Source organism: Chrysemys picta, chromosome 1 (genome assembly GCF_011386835.1).
Source record: "Chrysemys picta bellii isolate R12L10 chromosome 1, ASM1138683v2, whole genome shotgun sequence".
NCBI classification, from domain to species: Eukaryota; Metazoa; Chordata; order Testudines; family Emydidae; genus Chrysemys; species Chrysemys picta.
In genome coordinates, this window is record NC_088791.1 from 149,451,771 (window position 1) to 149,474,310 (window position 22,540).

General features: G+C 47.0%; 1 protein-coding gene across 3 annotated transcripts in view; it reads right to left on the minus strand.

The window, feature by feature from the left end:
• Positions 1–22,540, minus strand: part of CFAP91 (cilia and flagella associated protein 91) — a 69,825-nt gene that overhangs the window by 13,475 nt on the left and 33,810 nt on the right. For all 3 annotated transcript variants that reach the window (XM_024111129.3, XM_008173175.4, XM_065572744.1), the window contains exons 12-16: positions 21,285–21,356; positions 19,626–19,772; positions 12,936–13,157; positions 7,568–7,716; positions 3,721–3,812 (exon numbers count right to left, since the gene is read on the minus strand). In XM_024111129.3, the coding sequence (XP_023966897.2) occupies positions 3,721–3,812; positions 7,568–7,716; positions 12,936–13,157; positions 19,626–19,772; positions 21,285–21,356 (682 nt within the window). The remainder of the gene's footprint in view (positions 1–3,720; positions 3,813–7,567; positions 7,717–12,935; positions 13,158–19,625; positions 19,773–21,284; positions 21,357–22,540) is intronic.

Below are 22,540 nucleotides of genomic sequence, written 5' to 3' on the forward strand. Positions count from 1 at the left end.
GGAGATTCAACAACCTTCCTAGGCAATTTATTCCTGGAGATGGGAGGGAAGGTGTAGTGTAATTTGGTGGTCCAGGGAATGAGAAGCGGGTTGCCCTGTGAGCCCGGACTGAGGGTTCCTCTGGAGTAGAACCACCTCCTGAACAAGGGCAAGCCAGTTGCCAAGTTGGCCCTCCAAGCCATGGTTGACGCCACTGATACCACATCCCACTCTCTGGCATCCAGGGTGGTGCTGCGCCACAATTCGTGACTTAAATTCAGCCGTTTTCTGAAAGAGGTCCAGACTACCTTAGAGGACCTCCCCTTTGACAACTACAAGCTCTTCAGCAATAAAATAGATGAATCCCTCCACTCCCTTAAGAACTTCTGTGCCACCCTCCACCCACTGGGCATCTATACTCCGGCCCCAACAGTAGGCGGCAATGGTTGTCCTTTCGACCCCACCTCCCCAACGCGCACAAGGGCCATCTCGCGCGCACACACACACACACACACACACACACAGCCCCTTCACTACTCTGCTGCTGCTACCTCTACCATTTCCACCTTTCCACAACGCCCGTCCAGAGGATGTAGGATGGCCAGGAATTGGTTCTGGGGTCCTGAACGTCTTCCACTTGCAGGCTGAGGGCTGCAGCCATACGATGAAGTAGGCCCTCGTATGGGGACAAGGGAAGAGCACATCATCTGGGGACGAAGAGGCTCCAGTAGGGACTGGCAATGTGGCAATGTCGTGGGTGTCTGTGTAGATGGAGGGAGGGACAGTGTGGATCGGAGACGGTCGGTGATGTGGCAGAGACGGTACCCCGTAAGGGTAAGGGTCCCAGGAGGGCCAGTGGGGCCAGACATACAGATCCGTGGGCATCGGCAGTCCCCAAGGGTTACGGAACCATGTCTCGGCAGAGGGACCGTACACAAGTGGGTAGAGCTGGCACCAAGGGTTCAGGCTATAGGAACGCAAAGGTGAGAAGGCATGTTCTGGCTCAGAGAACCTCTCCAAATCAGAAGACAGGTCCAGTAGAGGCAGGGCTGTCGTGGTGCGAGGCATGGCGGTCCAGGAGCAGGAGAGGTTCGGTGGTCGATAGTGCCAGCGGAGACAGGCAGAGTGGAGCAGGATGCTGCCAGAGCAGGAGAGGTTCATCCGCCTTAGATGGAAGCCTCACAGCAGCTGGAGATCCGGAGCACTGAGGGGAACCAGTCTACAGCAGCATGAGCTCGGCTGCTGGCATCAAAGAGGACAAGCAACCCAGTGTGCACAGACCAGGTGTGAAAGTCCGGATGGTCCCTGCCATGTTGACAGTTCTGGGGGTGAAGGCAGTGGGCCATGCATCGTGGCCAGAAGTGGTGCTGGTGGGATGTGGTGATGTGTGGACTTACGCTCCATACGAGATTTCTTTGGAGGTAGAGCGGCTGGCTTGACGCGCAACTTCTCACCCAACCTGGCACAGCTCAGGGAGGCAATGCTGCATTTGGAGGCACTTCCCATCGGGGAGTCACCCTTACGCCCATGTCTGTGTTTCTTACGCACATGGTGGGGCTTCAGCAGTACCACCATTGCCGCACGGGAAGGGCCTGGAGAAGCGCTCCGGTCGATCTGGCGGCGCAGGATCTGACTGCTCATGTGGGTGCATATTCTCCTCCATGAGGTGTTTGTGGCGGTGAGGTTCTCCACCTTCCCGAGTTCGAGATGGGAAGGAGTGGCAGATGGAGCTATGGGTGACAATGTGAGCTTCGCTAAAGCAACAGAGACAGCATTCGTGTTCATCGCTCACAGAGAAGGAAGACGAGCATGAAGCACAGCTTTTAAAGCCAGCTTGCCGGGGCATAGCCCTGGGATGGGGAGCACCCCGTTGAGGGGAAAAAGGGGGAGACCTAACTAACGACCATGGACAACTAAATACAACTAGAAGAAACTATTTACAGGAAAAAACAGACAAAGTTCTCTTAGCAGGTTAAGAGCACTAAAGAACAGGGGGTTCAAACTCTGGCCATGCAGTGGTAAGAGGGAACTGGAATGGCGTCGACCCCCAAAACCTCTTAAAATCTCAGACGTACCACGCGGCCAACGCATGTACGGGTCAACGAACACTACTACGAACAGTTCCGGCTTGGGAGCATGGCACGCATGTGCACCCACGTTTGGAATCCACATAGGGACCATCATTCAAAGAAGAATTCCAGACTCTGTCAATTTCTACTCCCAACTGGAACATCCCCAGGATTCTGAACTTAGACTTGCCAGGCAGGTTGAAAAGAGGCAACAATATGCATCCTAATATTTCGTTTCTTTTTTGCCTCTGCTAAATATGAAGCACAGGTTTTCACTGAGTTATTTACAATGACATCCCTATCTTTTTCCTGAGTGGTTACCTCTTGTGTTCTAAATTAAATGTACATAGCTAAAATATAGCAATAGAAAGGTGGCTTTTTTACATTTAAGTCCAAAAAATAACTCATTGCAATAAATTTTGCTAATTGTAACTCTCCACTGCCCAGATCTACTCTGAAAAGTGGCTATATAAAAGTGGCCATATCTGATCCCTGGATGTAGCTGAAGATTTCAGTGACCATAACTGGTTTGTACTGACTACTCTGTTAGCCCTGCAGAGCCTGCACAGTTAAGAGAGGAGCTATTCTAGCTCATGCACCATCAACAGAATTGTTTGCTAGGTGCTTGATTGTTATTGTTGGTGATACACAAGCCAGAAAGAAGTTACCATGATTCTTAAATCCCAGACTATGTTTGCAGGGCTTGTAGTTAGCAAATATTTATATTTTTAATCAGTAAACTGTGAGCACATTTGCTCTGGAGACAATAAAACATAGAACTCCTATTATGCAATTTTTTACATTTGCTTTTCAAAGTCAATGCACGCTTTATGGGGAGCATGTCTGCAATCTTCTGAATGGGCCGGGCAAGAGAAGTCTCCTGATCAAGAACGGTCATTCTACCCTGATCATCATCATGACACATGGATTTCTAATGTCCTTCCATTCTCTGAACTATGGAGCCATAATATTCAGACTTGATTAAAACAATGCCCTCTCTACAATAACATAAGATTTTCCACTGCAAACGTGATGTCGCAAAATCAACCATAAGACATTACGTCTGTTCCTAGTTTCTGGGCAAATTAGAAAGGAACAAAGAGAAAGAAACACAATATAAGCGTCCTTGTACATTTTCTATTTGCATAAATTAACTACATATTAGGGACTTTTGCAGTCAGTGGGAAATTGTTCCATACACAATAATTCAGACTAATTCAGTGCTATTCAAACACTTGTTTCAGTATATTCAAGGAATAATGGACTATTTCGGCTCTAGCATAAGTAGGTGCAGCTCCACTGATTTCAATGGAGTTATACGTGCTTACACTAGGGTTGAATTTGAGCCACTGTGCCTAAAAAGATTAGAGCACATAAATAGCAGTGTAATTTTTCAAGCTCAGCCTGGAACCTGGGCTGCAAGACTCTTCCCCCTTGCCAGGTTTCAGAGCCCAGACTCCAGCCTGAGCCCACACAACTACACTGCCATTTTTAGCCCCGCAGTGTGAGCCCCACAAACCCAAGTCAGTTCACGTGGGCTCTTGCACTAGCTGTCATGGGGTCTTTTATTGCTGTGTAGACATCTCCTCAGACTCTACTGAAACTCCTGGCAGATGGACCTTTCAGCCAATAAATCAGTTAAAAAAGAGAACAAAGCTATTGGCCTCCTTACCTTTCTCCTTGACAGAGATTTTCTGTAATTCTGGTATCAGGAAACCATAAACCAGCTCTGCTACAATCTCTTCTGATTGCAGACGAGTTCGGCTACAGAACACACATGGAGAGTGAAATTAGCATTTATTACTTTACTTCCCACCGCACCACTACCACACTCCGCTTAACATTTTAAAAAATTGTTTAACTATTTTGAAGTGACTTTAGTGCTGGTGAAAGCAAGTGTCAGCCAGGGAAAGTAAAGGCCTCCGTTTATCCACAAAAATTGGTACACAGCCAGGACCCTAAGAGCATCCCTATGCCAGAGGGCAAGGGACTCCCTGGTATCTAGCACTGAATTTCAGCTGGCATGACCAGCGCAATGTACTCCAACTCATTATTGTTATAATCTGTATCTAAAAGGTGTCATGTAACATGTCACCAGAAAACTAATAACTCGCTGATCATTAATATTCTTGCATGATGCAGCTATGGTCAACCCGCAAAGGATTATACAGATATATACTAGAATTATGACTAAAATGTGTTTAAACCAGGCATGTTAATAAACCAGGAGTTGTTAAACATTTTTTCCCAAAGGAATGCGGTTCTACCTGCTTGAATGTGTTTCCTCTTTAAATTGTGCAAAGTGTGACCAAAGGCAAAGAAAAGCATATTTGCATACCTAATAAACAAAGCCATTAGGAGATCAAGTGGGGAAAAAGTGTTCACTTAACAATGTCAACAGGGGATGGAGACTGCACTCCCAGGAAGCCCTCCTGCCTCTTAAGGCAGGGTCAATGAACTTTGAGATATATACTTTTCTAAGGTTTACTGGAGAGAGGCAAAGAACCCCTAAAGTTATCTTTCCCCTGAGGAGACAAGGAAAAGCAGCACCTTGGACTCTGTGGGTATCCTGATTTAAGAGCTAGTCAGCCATTGTTAGAAAAGGAATATTGGCGAAGAAATTACCTTAAACAAAGACTGTAGCTTGTTATGTTAGGACTTAGCCATCAGAAAGCATATTTTTACTAGTTTGTTTGCAGGGGCGGCAGGTTTGTATAATTTTTGGTGGTGCCCAGAATGAGTCCAAGTCCCACCCCCCCACCCACACCTGCCTTGTAAGCCAATATATATTTTTTAAAATAATGTAAAAATGGACTGGAAACAGTAAGCCTTTAACAGTTTCCCTATATTGCATAATGTGGTGTGGTGTGGGGGGATGAGGGCTCTGGCTGGGGGTGAGGCTGGGGATGAGGGGTTTCGGATGTGGGAGGGGTTCAGGGCTAGGGCAGAGGGTTGAGGTGCGTGAGGAAGGGCTCTGGGGCAGGGCAGGGCTGGGGATGAGGAGTTTGGGGTGCAGGCAGGCTGCCCAAGGGCTGGGCCAAAGAAGACTCCACAGTCCCCCCAGCCCTCTCCCCGCCGGCAGCAGGAAGCCCCAGGAGAGGGGTTCCCCTCTCCCCTCCCGGCAGCACACTCACCCAGCACCATTACTGCACATTCTCCTAGGGACCAGGTCCCTCTCAGGTCCAGGAAGCCCCCTCACTTCACCTGTGGTGGGTGCCGGAGAGGGGAGGGCTGTCATCATGTGTGCGCCTCCTCCCACTGCAGGAGGCGGCTGTGCCACTGCCTCAGCCTGCCGCCGGCGCCGCTCCCTTTTGTAGCTGGCAGCGGCCGGCGAGGGAGCGCAGCCCAGAGCAGCAGGGCAGCCGCTCGCTGCCCAGGGCGCAGGCAGGGATGCTCTGGGAGAGGCACGTGGGGGTGTCAGGCGGGGACGGGGGATGCTCTGGGGGAGGTGCATGGGGTGGCAGGCAGGGCTGGGGGAGAGACCCTGGGCCCTGAATTTGCTGGAGCCTGGGCACTACGGTCCCATATAACTCGCCACCCCTGTTTGTTTGTAATGTTTCTATATTTATCCTTTATACCTGAACTCACTTAAAACCTCTCTTTTTGATTGAATAAACTTGTTTTACTTTTTATCTGCACCAGGGGTTCTCAAACTTCATTGCACTGCAACCCCTTCCTGACAACAAAAATTACTACATGACCCCAGGAGTGGGGACTGAAGCCTGAGCCCGCTCGAGCTCTGCCACCCTGCTGGATGCCAAAGCTGAAGACCAAGGGCTTCAGCCCCAGGCAGGTGGCCTATAACCTGAGCCCCGCTACCCAGGGCTAAAGCTCTGAGGCTCGGGCTTTGGCCCCGGTCCCCAGCAAGTCTAAGCCAGCCCTTAGGACCCACTTTTGGGTCCTGACCCACAATTTGAGAACCGCTGCTCTATACAAAGCCAGTGCTTCGATTGAACTGAAGTGATTGTTAACTCAGTCAAGATAACATCTGCTGTTTCTGTCTCTTTAAAGCAGCAGCCAGCTTAACTTCTGTTAGTTTTCCAGGCGAGGGCGGGAATGGACACAGCAGGGAGACAGTTTTAGGGAAATGTGGGGGTTGGGATCACTCTGAAAACAGTGGAAGCAAGGGTGTGACCTGCATGCTTGCAGGCTGGCTGTTGGCATCTGGGCTGTGAGCCAGAGCACCATAACATTTAAGGCACCCAGAATTGCAGGGCAGGTGGTGACGCAACCCTTATTGGTCTGGGTTGAACCCCAAAATGACACAACAGCCCCAGCTATATACCCCTATACTAACCTGTTGATGTGTGGTACTTCTGCACTGGAGAGACTCTCTCTACAGTGAGAGGATCGCTAAGTCTGTCAGTTTAATCTTTGGGTCCTTGCTGAATCGGCCAATTTCTTCCCTTTTGTAACTTCATTTTTGGCTAGTCCCAGTGCCATCTTCTATGCCACATCTCAGGTCAGAGTTCTTCCTTGGGGGGCTACCAACCAGTCCAGAGGCTGAATGCATTATCTGCACTAGCAGAATGTTAAAGACCTGGGGAAAACTCATGTGGCTACACAATGCACAGCTGCTTTGCCATGAAGATGGGTTTTGTGTCACTGTATTTTTAAGGCTAAACACCAAAAGGGGTCAGAAAGACTGAACTGGAGGCATGGCAGCTCCTAAAAGACAGTCACTTCTGAGTAGGGTGAGCAGATAGCAAGTGTAAAAAATTGGGACTGGTTGTGAGGTAATAGGAGCCTAAGAAAAAGCCTCCAAAATTGGGACTGTCCCTATAAAATCGGGACATCTGGTCACCCTACTTCTGAGGCACAGCTGAACATCATACTGAGGTTTTCAGCAACATGATGAACTCAGCTCAGACCTACATAAGGAGCAGCCAATATGGCCGACCTCATTAAGATTAGCAGTTTCTTTAAAAAAAAAACTTCTTAACTTCTGAATGAAAGGTGGTTTTATTTCTAGGAGGCTCCTATATCTGCTGTATTTCCTTCAAAGCCTATCTGCTCTAAAAACACTTTTAAGCCTTAGAGGACAGACCAGTTTCCAGATTAAAGGACACCTGCATGTTAGCTGTTTTCTATGGCTGGGGTTTTCAAAGGAGTATAAATAAGTTAGGTAGACAGCTTCCATTAAATCTCAACAGGGCGTGGGTGTCTAACTCCCTTGCGTGCCTTTGAAAATCCTAATGTAAAGGCTTTGTGGGGGGACATTGGGAAACTCTCATCTTATGGTCAGGGCACATCAGCACAGCTGCCAGGAATAGGTCCTACCTCGCCACATCTGAGCTTGACTGGGAACCACCGTATCTGCACATTTTTAGGAGTTGTTGTTACACACTTAGCTGAGCCTCCCTAGTGGATGAAAACTGCAGCATGTCTATGTAGTGTTATGAACCGTATTGCCCCACCCTCGGTGCTGGCCCTAGACTATAAATTTAGCTAGCTAGCCAGCCAGGGTCTGAATTATGCAAAGCAGTGTCTAACTGTACTTTGTCCACTCCAGGACATACCGGCTTTCCATTTCATAAGCAATGTCATTGATTTCCACAGCCACCTTCTGAATCTCTTCCCTGGCTTGTTCTTCAGCTGTGCTTTCCATGCTGTTCAGGATAACATCTTCCAGGTAAGAATCAACAGTACTCTGGTGCACTTTAACCACCTGAAACAAGCATCAAGATGTCTCTCTGACTCAAGATACAAAATGTTCATTGCTGTGTAATACCCACTTGCTGGGACCGTCTGTGGGGAGAGGCAAAGACTATGGTGTGTCAGCTGAGACTCGCCACTTAATCTGGGCTATCTGAGGGCAATTGATTTAGAAGACACGTGCAGTCTGAGAAGTTGTCTTACATTTCTACACTGCACCTGGAAGCTTTCCAGCTCAGACCGACAGACACACACTAGTTCTGCTCAAGCTAGTGTGCTAAAAATAGCAGTGTAGCTGGGGTAGCACAGGTAGTGGCTCAGACTAGCCGCCTGAGTACAAACCTGCCCAGTCCCCCAGGATATGTAACTCAGGCAACTTGCCTAAGCCGCACTGCCAAATTGCAAAGCTCCCATTTTTAGCACACTAGCTTGACACACTTCCAGCTGCAGTGTAGACGAATCCATAGTGTGAGGTGTGACTCTCTACAACCCAGGGGAGCACCCTGTAACCTCCCTATTCATCATTTGTATATAATTGTGATATTGCATACAAAGCATGCCTTGAAAGGTATCACGGGAAAAGTTATGATCTGCTGAAACCCACTGTTCCATCTAAATAAGTATATAAATTATATACATATAATTAATGCATATGAAGTTATGAGAATTGTGTTATATGGCTGTCACTAAAATATGCTGTGGGTTTGGGAAGCGCCCAGATACTAGATCCCCAAAGACAGTAACCAGGGAGATAACCAATGCCTGGGCGGGTGTCGAACAACCATCAACAGCCACTGTCCAGCAAGGGAGCTACGTAACAATGCAATGACTCACTTGATCAACCCCACACCAGGAGAATTGCTCAACCTTGCCTGGTGGTGACTCAGCAATGCCACCAGACAAGCCTGGACTTGTGTTCTCCAAGCACATGGACGAAAGGTATAAAACATAACATGGGGCCCCATGCTTGGACTTTCTCCTCCCCACACCTATGCTGCAAGCAACAAGGTCACTCAGGAACTGAAGACTCCAACAGAGGAGACTGGCCCAGGTTTCAAGGGTGAAACCCATGTACTATGAACTGCAATATCCAGTGGGGGTGAGAAAAACTGCTTAATCTAGATGTTGCCCCGTCTAATAGGGTTGAAAGTTTAGACTGCATGCTAATATTTTATCATCTTTGGTAACTATCTCTGATGTTTAGCCTTTCACTTATAGTCTATATTTTGTAATCAATAAACTTGTTTTACTGTTTATCTTTACCAGTGAGTTTGTTTGAAGTGCTTGGTAAATTGGCTCAGGTTTACAAAGGCTGGTGTATATCCACTTTCCATTGATGAAGTGGTGAACCAATTAATAAACTTGTATTGCTCAAGAAATGATCTTGAGCAGTGCAAGATGGTATATTCCTGAGGTACAAGGCTGGGAGCTGGGGGGTCTGGCTGGTGCCTTTCTCTCTGTGATCCATGAGTGGCCCTGGGAGCATTCATTCAATCTAGCTGGGTGTGGGGCTCCACAATGCGGTTGTGCTGAGTGATAACAGCACCTGGAGGAGTTTGCTGCTTGTCACTGGCAAAGCATTGAGAGACACAGCCCAGGCTGGAGAGTTAAGGGGGCACAGCAGTCCCACAGTCCCAGGCTGCACCCTGGGGATCCCGTCACATGAGGATTCCTTCTCTAATGGCCTTTTCCTGGGGAACTAGTTGTACAGAAACAAGAACAGAAAATGACCTGTGCCCAAGGCAAAACTCTGATCTTTCATGTTTATGGACACACTCTCCTATCTCCTGTACAATGTGCTAGCTCCATTAACTGAATGCCAAACACCAACTCATTTCTCATAGTCCTCTGAACAGCTGGCAAATAACATCTTACAGCATCAGGGCAGTTTAGATGTGATTAGAACTACCACAGCTTCAATAAATTAATCTTCTTGTAGTCACTTGAATTCTGAAGCAAAATACTTTATCAAAGCAACGTGGAACAGAAGCAGGATGAACACATTGGATTTCTTATAATGCATTTAGTTTAGATGTTTCCGGACCATGATCTGCCCAGCACTTGGTAGTGGTCTGCAGAGAGATGGTTTATCATACTGTGTTGGCTTTCATCATTTCGAGCTCACTGGGAAGGGTGACATGAGGCAAGTGACAGGGAGACTAGGTGAGAACAGGAGCAGGGGCACCTCTGAACCCCATGTTCTCCTCCAGTGTGTGTGCCATGATCTGGGGGGGATGCCTCTCTTAGAGGAGTGAGTTTACGCCTATCTCTGTGTGTGTGCCAGCATCTAGGGGACCCAACTCCTCTAGGGGAGTCTGACATCCATGCCCATTCACGCTCCCCTCATGTGAGCTGAATTCTGGTGGACTTATCCAGTCTGAGGCCCTCTCCCTGACCCCCACCATATTAACAAGGATATGTGGAATCCCTGCCCCCTGAGTATGAAGCTGGAACAGACATACTGGTGGCATGCACCAAGAATACACTGATGCCACAGAGGAGAAGAGTTGAGCATGGGCATGTATAATGCATAGCAAGGGTTCTCAGACATGAATGGAGCAGGTCATTCATATCAGAGCTATTGCTTCAGGTTCTATTCATTTGCATGGGCTGTTCACATTCAGCTGAGAACACCTCATTGAGATGAATGGGCCACTTCACACTCCTTGGATTCCCCTGTGCTGCAGATGGACATGTAGAGTCCCTTTCCTCCATTCTCCCCCTATCCTTACTAAAAAGTCCCCCTTTCAGCATTGTAATGGACCACCAAGTCTACTATAGTTAAGGTCTACACCAACTCTCTATTTACTGCTTGACTCTAAGTGCTCTAAAATTCACATTGTTACTTGGAATGCCTTCAAATTTGGTATCCATCATCTAAATCCAAAGAAAAGATATAAGAATCCTCTTTTGGGAAACCTGAAGCCAGTCCAGTACAAATTAGAGATCTTCTTAAGGAAAGGGTACTATGGTACAAACATGGACAATGAAATCCAGTCAACATTGAAGGAGACACCATTGTTGGTATCAGTACCAGTGGTAATAATGAAATCGTAGAGGGTAGGTAGTACTGAAGTTGAAGAAAACAGCTATAGTGATGATGGTACTCAGGTCATAGACAGCTTACTTATGTCCTGTGCGGAAGTCAATACCACAGATGGTACCAAAGCAGCTGATGATGAATAGCTGTAGATTCATATGGCACTCTCGGTACTGAGGTAGGAGTCAATGAAGATGGCAGTACCGGTAGCTTCTTTGAAAGTGGTACTGAATGTATAGGCTGGGACTGAACAGATGGTCCCAGTTGCTCCAAAAGTGATGAGTCCAGTACCGGGAGGCATAATAGGTCCTTTGTAGTCATAAAGGCCTGTGACATGTCAGGCACCGAGAGTGGCGGCAACATTTCATCTGATGCCTCAGGAGACAATGCAGAAGGTGCAATCTCAATGGTACTGAGACTATCAGTACCAGAATCAACAGCACTGTCTCATATGGTACTGGGGATTGCCCCTTGCAGCTTGTTGACTTGGTACTGGAGGACTTATGCTTGTGCTTCCGGCTGGAAGATTCAGAGATTCCCAGGCCAGAAGGGACCACTGAGATCATCTAGTCTGACTTCCTGTATAATACAGGACATAGAACTTCCCGAAAATAACTGCTAGAGCAGATCTTTTAGAAAAAAACATTCAGTCTTGATTTAAGTTCCCAGTGATTGAGGATCCACCACGACCCTTGGTAAATTGTTCCAATGGTTAATTACACTCACAGTTTAAAAATTACACATTACTTTCAGTCTGAATTTGTCTAGCTTCATCTTCTAGTCTTTGGATTGTTATACCTTTCTCAGTTAGACTGAAGAGCCCATTATTAAATATTTGTTCCCCAGGTAGGTATTACAGACTGTCTTTGTTAAGCTAAATAGTCTATAACTATAAGGCATGTTCTCTAATCCTTTAGTCATTCTTGTGGCTCTTCTCTGAACTCTCTCCAATTTATCAACATCGTTCCTGAATTTGACACAGTATTCCAGCAACAGTTGCAGCACTGCCAAACACAGAGGTAAAATAACCTCTCTACTTCTACTCAAGATTCCCCTGTTTATCCATACAAGGATTGCATTAGCTTTTTTGGCCTCAACTTTGCACTGGGAGCTCATGTTCAGCTAATTATTCACCATGATTCCCAAATCTTTTTCAGGTGATGAAGGGAGGATTTCTTGTCTTCTGAAAAACCCCTCGAACCCAACCGATCTGGGGAAGGAGATAAACATTTCTTCTCACCAAAGCTTTTGTGAGTCGTTTTAGGCTGAAGAGGAAGAGCAGTTGTGGTTGAAGATATCTCAGATTGCTAAGCAGCTGAGTCCTCAGATGCTGAGGAAGGTCTCATCACCTACTTAAGATGGTGCTCCCTCAGGCAACACACTCTGTTTCTTTGTTTGGGAGGGGAAGGATAAGCAGATAGAGCCCTTGTATTGGAATGCCCCTCTCCTAAACAAAACAAGCAGCTAGAATGTCTGTCCTTAGCAGGCACAGTCACTTTACAAGTGCTACACGGAATCCAGGACATTTCTGCATAATTAATACAGACAAAAAGAACAATAAAAGAAAAAAATTCCCTTAAGGGGATAGTACTACTACTAACAACTATGACTATTTACAGAAAGCTAGTGAAAAACACTGTGAAGATGAAATAAGTTTCTAAGGAGAAACAGGGAGCCCCAACTTTTGCCATGGATAAGAAGGATCTGAGAGGGAGGTGGAGCAGCTCTGCTCTTTACACCCTGGGGTCTCAGCATGAGGATATGCAGGGCACCCTCCACCCTACCAGTACTGCAACCGAAAGTCTCTGACCTGAGTATACTGAAGGCACACACACGTACAGTGGAATGGACATGAGCACTCAAAGGAGAACCTCTGGTTGAAAACATCCTGACAAGAAGCAGACCCAATGCTTTGACCCTGCAGGATGACTTATGACAGAGCATTAGCCTTGGAGATGATCCAGGCAGAGCCACAGCTGGGAGGAGGACAGAGGAGCTATGTGTTGCAGGGATCTAGAGATCTAGATTCATTCATGACAAAGTCAGAAGACTGAGGGTTTGTCTACATGTAAAATGTTACAGTGTAGACACTACCTATGATGACGGGAGGCCTTCTCCCATTGGCATTAGTAATCCAGCTCCCCAAGAGGCAGTAACTAGGTCAATAGAAGAATTCTGTCTCCTCCACTTGCCTGTTTGAAGATCTCATCCTCTTCCCGCCGGCGCCTCTCTTCTACCTGGCGGCGTCCACTCTCCTCTGCTTCCCGGATGCGCCGTTGCCTCTCAGCCAGCATGGCAAAAGCATGGATCCTCCTTTCTTCCTGAAGCCTCACCAGCTCTTTGGACAGGAAATCGAACATGTTCACTAATGCCCTCCCTTCTATCCGAGCCAAGTGGTTCTCAACCAGTGACAGCTTAAAACAAAAACAAACAAGAATTGTATTAAATACCGTGAAGAATGCAAGTCCCTTTCTCATAGAACCACCACAGGCACATGAACGAGCACAAAACCCCACTCTCTCACAAGGCATAAGGCTAATTTATGTGTTCTGCATTTTTCTTTTAAAAACAGTGGACTTGATTCTGAGCTCTGCCACGGCCTCTGTATGCAAGCTCTGCAGAAATAATCAGTTGGGAATACTTCCGGGGAATTCCCTGTTGCTGAAGGACCACAGGAACGGTCCTATGCTGCTCCTTTGCAGCCCTTGGCCTAGAAGGGTGGCCAGAGTGCACTATACGCCAGCTATTCTGGGCTGCTGAGACAATGCATAGATTGCCATTGCAGCAGAGAGTAAATCACAGCAGCTTTTCAGGCTACTTTCACTTAGACTGGGGATTGCTCCAGTTCTCAGACCCAGAATGTGGGAGACACAAAAGTGACATAAAACCACCTTCAGCAGTGTTTCCCCCTCATTTCTGTGCTGAGTTTAGCTGAGCCAAAATGAAGAATCAGGGTCAGTAGTTGCAAATACAGCTTCTACCTGGGATTCAAAAAGTCAAATCTATGTCTTTATAGGTCAGATGTGTGCTAGAATAAATTGTTTAGAGGGCTGCATAATCACAAGCGCAAATAAATTTCTAACACTTCAGAGGATACAAAATGTTTATTGTTTTGTACTATTTGTGACACCCTGGCACCCCAATATTCACCACAGTCATGTAATTAGGATACGTTTTGTACAAACTATGCCTTGTGAGGTATCATTCTAAAAGTCGTGATCTGCTAGACAATATTTCATTGGATTGTATGTGCCATCATCGAACGTGAAGTTATGGAGTTTGGCTATGTATGTGTTACTGAAACATGTTGTGAGGTTGAAAACACTCACAAGCAGCCTTTCAGGTACAACAGTAAAAAGGCCAAACAATGTTAATGGCTCATTGAGAAAATGCACACAAGCACAAGGATTACCCCAGGAACTGTGAACAACAGAAACATCTCAAAAGATAGCACTACACAATGGGAACTGTTTGACCCAGGTCATAGCAAAGAGCTTTCTAGCAAGTGGGAAGAAGATATAAAAGGGGGACAATAGCATCATGATGGTACGTCACTTTTGCTACAACAACACACCTGAAAACACTTGAGGGGCAAGGACTGAACTGTGGGAAGTGATGGTCCCAGGCTAGAGGGATTTTTAGCCTGTATATGAAAAACTGGGAAAGCCAAGGCAACTTGTGCCTTAAGAATCTGCCAGCCTGTTTATCACTAAGGGTGAGAATTTGCTAATTTATATCCTACCTATCTAGCGTGTTAAGCTCAGTTTGCAGTTTTGTTTATATACTAAGGTAATCCACTCCTCGTTGTTTTTGCTGATACAGACTAACACGGCTACCACTCTGAAACCTGCTTTGATATGTTTGCTATATCTTATAATCACTTAAAATCTATCTTTTGTTTTGTTGTTTTATACTTTATACTTGTTGTTTTGTTTTGTCTACAACCAGTGTGTATGGAAATTATATCTTGGGGCAGAAATCTGTTGCATATCTCTCCACATTGAGGGAGGGGGTGAATTTTATGGGCTTACGCTGTACAGTTCCCTATGCAGCACAAGACGATATAATTTTGGGTTTGCACTCCAGAGGGGGGTGCGTGCCTTAGCAACTGGGAGGTGCCTTAGCTGAGCCTTCCTATGCAGAGCTGATCTCAGCACATGTGTGTGAAGCTGCAGCAGGGTGTGCCCCTATCTGTTTGTATGCTGGTGACAGAGCAAGCTTGGAGAGCTTGGCAACTTATCACAGCCCCACAGTGTGAAAGAGAGCCCAAGCGGGCTCAGTGGCACCTCATGGGGAACCCATCACACTCTTCTCTTGCTGGGACCATCTGTGGGGCCAGACAAAGACCCCTCCTCTGAACACTGAAGTGTAGCAAGATATAACTACTATACTTTGCCTCACTGGCAACTTCCATCCAAGGAGCTCACAGCACTTTATAAACATTAATTAATAAAACCACACAATGCCCCTTGAAGCGAGGTATGTCTTATCCCCATTTTACAAATAAGGAAAATGAGGCACAAAGGTGCAGTGACTTGCTGAGGTCATACAGGGAGCCTGATTCTCTACTGTTTTATATGTTGTGTTGTCATTTATACCTGTGCAAGATAAGTGTAGGGTGACCAGATGTCCCAATTTTATAGGGACAGTCCTGATTTTTGGGTCTTTTTCTTATATAGGCTCCTATTACCCCCCACCCTCTGTCCTGATTTTTCACATTTGCTGTCTGGTCACCCTAAAAGTGTAACATGCTTGCAGATCCAAATGGTGGCGATTTACACTCGTTTCACCTCCGAAGCAAACAACACAAGATTCATGGTAGTGGAAACCAGATCCAGGGAATCTGATAGAGCCCAAGTCTCCTTAACCACCTTCCACCCCCCCTAACCCTAATCACATTGTTTTATGGCATTTGTGAGGATGCCTGTGCTCTGGAAATGTAATGATATTATGTAAGTTCATTAACTCTAGTATGGACTACACGGCAATAAGCCTAAGCAAAGAGTATTTTCTGAAGCTGGTTCAGATGTTGTGCCATTGTTGCAATGGCTCAGCAGGCAGTGGAATGTGCCTGTTATAAACTCAGGTAAACAAAACAACCCTGACTAGCAGCCAGTAATAAACAGGTTTTCCTGTGTTTTGTACCAGCTTCCACGACATTACACATTTCCAGACCAGCATCCAACAGAATGTGAAAATGTCACTGTAACACAGAGCTGGAACTGAAAGTGTTCCTCTCATGACCCAGAGGCTGTGAGGATGATGGAGGGAAGAGGGTTTAATCTTCTCACTATACCAGCAGATGATATGGGTAGGGTGACCAGATCACCCAGGTCAACTGGACGCGGAGGGTGGGGTGGGGCGGGGGCAGAGGGAAAAAATGGTGGCAGAGCAACCCCCCCCCATTCCTCTCCCTCCGCAAGCACTGGAGGGCGGCACAGGGGAGCGCAGGGCCGGGGTGAGTGTGAGTCCGGCCTGGCCCCGAGCAGGCAGGACTCGGGCATGGTACCTGGAGGGAGAGTAGGGGGGTGGCCTGCGGGGCCAGGCGGCAGCTGTTCTCCCCACCTGGGCAGTGTGACTCGGGAGCAGCCGCTGCTGCAGCTCCCACTGCCGCGGGGGGAGGAAGCGGCCAAGCACGCGGTGCTCGGCGGCTGCGGCTCTGGCGCCTGGGCCCAAACCCTCTGAGCCCGGGCCTGTTGCGGGGACCCAGCAGCACGCACGCTGGGCCCAGCCCCTGGCCAGTCGCGTCTGGGCTGGGTGCCCAGCTGGTGCAATCCCGCGGGCGGCCCCGGAGTGGGGGCAGCAGGCCCCAGCCCCCCCCGTCCCGCTTGGGCCCCGCAGGGGAACGAACAGGGCTGGGCTGCCGATGCCTCCGCCCCGGGACCACCGCGGGATTGCACCAGCTGGGCAGCCAGCCCAGACGCGATTGGCCAGGGGGTGGGCGCAGCGTGCGCGCTGCTAGGTCCCCACAACAGGCCCGGGCTCGGGGGGTTCGGGCCTGGGCGCCAGAGCCGCAGTCGCTAAGTGCTATGGCCGCTTCCTCCGGCCATGGGGGCGGGGATTTGGGGAGGGATCCAATGGGGGAAGGAGGGGGCGGAGTCGGGGCGGGGGTTGCGCGAGCCCTTCTGGGCTCCGGAGCCTTTGATTGTTTGTCCAGTGTCCCGACCTAACATTGGTCGGGACGTGGGACAAACAAGCAAATATTGGGACAGTCCCTATAAAATCAGGACGTCTGGTCACCCTAGATATGGGACAATCATGAGCCACTTCTCCTTAATGCTTGGTTTTTGCTGTGTGTAATGATTTCCTGGGCAGGACAGAGATACTGCTGAAGACATTCCAAGATCACTGTTCTATCAGAATTTTGCCTTAAGTCAACATTCCCCCAAAACGTATGTGATTTCTGATCATACCCCTCTGTCCAAACTGATTACAGTCCTTCTAGCTGCAGAATCATAAGTAGTTTTATTCTCCCTATGTAGAATGCTTTGGGAAGTACTACCTGACAAAATCAGTTTTAAACTACGATCTGCTGACATATAAAATGGCCACAACAGCCTCCTAAAAATAAGAGTTGCTAATAGGTTTCTGAAATATGCACACAAATATAAAAATATTTAATAGGCTTTTAGGTCAGTTGGGAGTTTTCCTTTTAAGAAGGTATAATTTAGTAAGAAGGACATTCACAAAACAGTACTGCTGTCATTAACTGTACTGCATAATGCACATCTTAGAGAGAATTTTTACCCATGTACATTTGTTCTATTTTCCCATAAAGAAAAGTACATGAAACTTACTACAAAGTTGTAGGTGAACCCTTTGCATGTGTTAATTAAAGTTAAAAGCCCTGAGATTGGGAAAATTGTAGTCTCTCTTCCTCCAGCCCTGGGAAAGCAAAGCAAGGGGTGGAGGACATGCCAGCAGGGTTAGTTCAAATTCCACAATGAGATTCTGAGATCAAACAGATCACTATCTTCACCCTTTGATCTCTTTCTGTCCGAATGTCATTATGGAGATTGAACTGACCCACTGCTGGTATCTCCTCTCCGCCTTGACTCTGCTTTCCCAGGGCTTGATGAAGAGACACTTCAAGTCTCCAAATCTCAGGGCCTTTAAATTTCATTTTTCCTTAGTTCAACAAAAGGGATTGTTCACACACACACACCCCACCCCCGTGGTATTGTGTGTGTGTTATGCCTAGAGTCTTATACTTCTGCCCTCTATGCATGAAGCAGCATCTAGAAATACTGAAACCCTAGAATGTCACTGCTCTGCTAAGAGGTTGGAAGTGAACAGGATGAAGTTTAACAAAGACAAATGCAAAGTGCTCCACTTAGGAAGAAAAAATCACTTTCACACATACAGAATGGGAAGAGACTGTCTAGGAAGGAGTACAGCAGAAAGGGATCTATGGGTTATAGTGGACCACAAGCTAAATATGAGTCAACAGTGTGATGCTGTTGCAAAAAAAGCAAACATGATTCTGGGATGTATTAACAGGTGTGTTGTGAGCAAGACATGAGAAGTCATTCTTCCACTCTTCTCTGCTCTGGTTAGGCCTCAGCTGGAGTATTGGGCTTAAACTGCAGCAAGGGAGGTCTAGGTTGGACATTAGGAAAATGTTCCTAACTGTCAGAGTGGTTAAACACTGGAATAAATTGCTTAGGGAGGTTGTGGAATCTCCATCTCTGGAGATATTTAAGAGTAGGTTAGATAAATGTCTATCAGGGATGGTCTAGACAGTATTTGGTCCTGCCATGCGGGCAGGGGACTGGACTCGATGATCTCTTGAGGTCCCTTCCAGTCCTAGAATCTATGAATCTATGAATCTATGAACAGAAAGAGAGTGAATGTGCCAAATTTCAAATAGATTCTGGCCAGCTGGAGAGATCCAGGACTATTTCTCTCTGGGGAAGGGGGACAGCGACTGCTTTAGCAAATTGACTCCACTGCTCGGGTACCATAGGCCATTCACCTAGTATTAGTTGGTGGGTAAACTCTTGCATGGCTATTGCTGCACAGCAGAGGCAGCTGAGAGGGTGTGAAGTTGCAAGGGGATGGGATGCCTATAACTAAGGGTATGTGTACACTTGAAGCTGGGGAAGTGAATTGCAAGTTGAGGAGACATATCTGCGCTAGCTCTGATCAATCTAACATACTAAAAATAGAATGTGGCCATGGCAGCACAAGCTGCAAGAGGGACTAGCTTCCCCAAGTACATAGGTAGCCTCTCTGATGGGCAAGCACTCAGGGCAGCTAGCTCCTCCTGCCACTCATGCTGCCGTGGCTACATCCTACTTTTAGCATGCTAGCTCAATCAGAACTAGCACAAGTGTGCTTCCTCAAGCTGGGAATCACACCCTGAGCTCCACATGTAGATGTACCTTAAGTACAATGACACGAAATCTGTTCAGCAAAATGGCTTACTCAGGGGGTGACATGCCTGCCTCACTATGCCAGCTGAAGGAAAGGCCATTATCAACTGCAGAGGAGTCAGCTGACATCAACCATGTGGATCATAATCTGGATGGACTGAGGCTTTCATGATGAGGCACATTTTTCATGCATTGAGAGCCCTGGAAATTGAAGTCCTCTGTTTAGCCACAAAGCAGGTACAGCATGGGGGGGGGAGGTATGCAAGCTTCTCAGGATGGGACCCATTATAGCAATGACAGAACACTTCAGTGCCCATGTCCATTCAGTCCTTGCCCTCAGCAAAGAAGCCAGTTTTTGTCACCTGTGATGGATTCTGCAACGTGGTCAACACATTCAATTTCTATAAATATGTTGGTATTGTTACAAGAAAGGAACAGAAATTTAAAAAGGGATGGAAGAATGGATGAATGGGGTGTGTGTTATCCTCTTTATCTTAATAGCCAAACCTTGTGCTCATGCAAGTCGCGTTGTCGCTGTAAGGCCAGTGCTACTTGCTTCTCTGCCTTCTTATGCAGCTTCCCATCCTCCTGAAGTGCATGAGTGGTGCGCAGTTCCCGGATCAGTTCCAATCGCTTCTCCTTCCCTTCAAACATCTTTCAAATAAAATTAACAGCCATGGGAATTAAACAGAAGATAAAATCTGAGAGTTTTGCAAACGGAAAATATCCTTTTCCTCCAAAGTTGGAGTCATCTGTTTCCGATACCAAATTCTCTGTCAGTAGCATGTGAACCTTTGAGGAAAATCCCTGGTGCTACTGACAGGAAACCAAACCGTCTGTAATGAATCCAAGGCCATATCCAGACTCACACTGTAGCTGTCAGCTAAACCCCACATGTGCTGGATGAAGGGCAGAACTCAGGCCCTTCTTCTCCAGAGAACAGACAGGTCTCTATTACCTATTCAAAGGAGAACCTCCATTATCTTTCAGTTGCATTAAGACTTACCCAGTCTTCTAGCCACTGGAGGGCATGACAAACAAACTTAGCAGATCTTTGTATACCCAAAAGGGGTTAGCGTTAAACACATGCTGGACTGGACTTTAAATTGCTGGCAGAATTGTCAACCCCATCAATTAAAAAAATCAGGTGTCCCCCCCACAACCCCCCAAAAAAGATTTCTTATGATATTTAAAAGCCAAATATCATTAGTCAGTCTACTGATTTTTGAGCTTTGAGAAAGACACTCTTCTCTCTCCTGTGGGGAGGGGGAGAAGGTGGGTCTTGTTTCAGGGAGAAAATTCAACCTCAAGTATGCACTAAATACCATAAGAAATCTGGGGCGAGCCAATCTTCTCTTCCCGTTGACTAATAGGAATGACTCTCTCCCTGATCCCTCCTCTGCCAGCTCCACCATGCATCCTCTTGGACACTCCTCAGCTCTCTCCCCATGATGCCCCCTGCCCCCTATCTCCTCCCCTGGGCCATGTCCTTTTCTTTTCTCCCCTGTTTCGGTATCTACTGCCCCCTGCCCTTCCTCATACGTAAGCCCAGCAACAGAAGGGCAGCCTTGGCGGGGAGGCTCTCAAAATTTTTGTGAGAGTCAACATCCCTACAATGGAGTCAAAGACATCATTCCTATCAGGCCACTCCGGATGAGGGAAAGACTCAAGAAACCCAATTTTCATATCAAACCATTTTCAAAACTGCATTACTTATTGACACAGAGCCTATCATCTCTCACCTGTGCGCTGTATAAAAATTAAAACAATCATCAGTAAAGCAGAGCTAATCCCAATGGTACACAGAGAAGCAGCAGGTCTATAAAACAGACCCCCCTCCCCCAAGATAGGCAAAATGATCAAAAGTGACCAGACCTGTACAGAAAGGCCCAACACCAAGTCCTGAATACAGCCATAAAGGATATCAGCAGATATTCTCAGGGAGAGAGTCCCACAGATAGGAACCTAGAAGTTCCTGTCAGAAATTTGGGATGGAAAGCAAAGACTTCAGCCCTGGAAGGATATGGGGTATGGATAGGAGGACTTGTTGCTCAACCACCTCAGGCCTGGATTAGTTCAGTGCTATTGGGAACAGATTTTTAATATACCCTCAATAACCCCTTTCAGTATTTTGAAGACAGAAATAGTCAAAGGGACACAGAATACCATGTTCTGAATAGCTCTGCCTCGGATTAACTTCTGCAAAAAGATCACTGCCAGTTCTAGCTCCTCTTCTTTCTGCCAACACACAACAATAATCCAGTTACAATTATGTATTTATTTTAGGGAGGAAGCAGAAGGAAAACTGAATGAACCATCCATCTAACTAGCTTTCTCAGAATACAATTGATATACCTAGTTTCTCATGGATTTTAATCATCACTCTTCTGATTTCCAGAGAATAGAAGATGAGTCAGAAAAATATATATGTCTATATTTTACAAAATATGGGACAGACTATACAAAGATTTACGCTGGGGATTCTGAAAGGGAGTTCAGAGAAGAGTAACATAAATGATATGGGAGGATGGCAAGAATTACAATCTGGATTAAAAGAACTATATATATATAGTTCTTTTAATCCAGATTGTAATTCTTGCCATCCTCCCATATATATATATATATATATACTGTATTTTCTGGCGTATAAGACTACTTTTTAACCCAGGAAAATCTTCTCAAAAGTCGGGGGTCGTCTTATACACCGGGTGTCGTCTTATAGGGCGGGTGCTGAAACTTCCGAGCCGGACTGGAGAATCTGCGGTCGCTGCATATGGTGGGGGGAGCTCAAAAACGGCCGCGGCCGCATCCCCGCCCAATAACGAGGTGAGGGGGCGCCTCACCGGGAAGGTGTAAGTGAAGGGCGGAGCAAGCCGCAGGCGTCTGGGACGCCCGGGGTATGGAAAAAAGAGAGAGAGCGGCGCTGTGCCCAGAAAAACACGCCTCTTTCACCCGTCTGGCCCGCCCTTGTATCCTATTACCGTACCTCCTTCTCTGCCTCTCAGATCTCGCTCCTGAGGACTGCAGTGAAGCAGCGCAGGCGCGCATGTGCGAGATCTGAGAGACAGAGAAGGAGGTAATAGGATATAAGGGCGGGCCAGACGGGTGAAAGAGGCGTGTTTGCGCTACTGCTCTGATAGTCTTGGAGACAGGGAGGGCTGGGCAGGCAGGGAGAGCTGAGCAATCCAAGCAGGCTTTGTATACAACAACCAGCCAATCGCCGGTAAGGTACATTGCTTGCCGTGATTGGCTGGTTGTTGTATACTGGGTACCACATACAGTACAGCACCAGTATCTGTACCTGTTCATACAGTATAGCACCAGTACATACAGTACAGTATACAAATGTCCAACAGTCAAAACCCCATCATGGCTCCACCAGCAAGAAGAAAGAAATATGAAGCCAGTTTCAAACTTAAAGT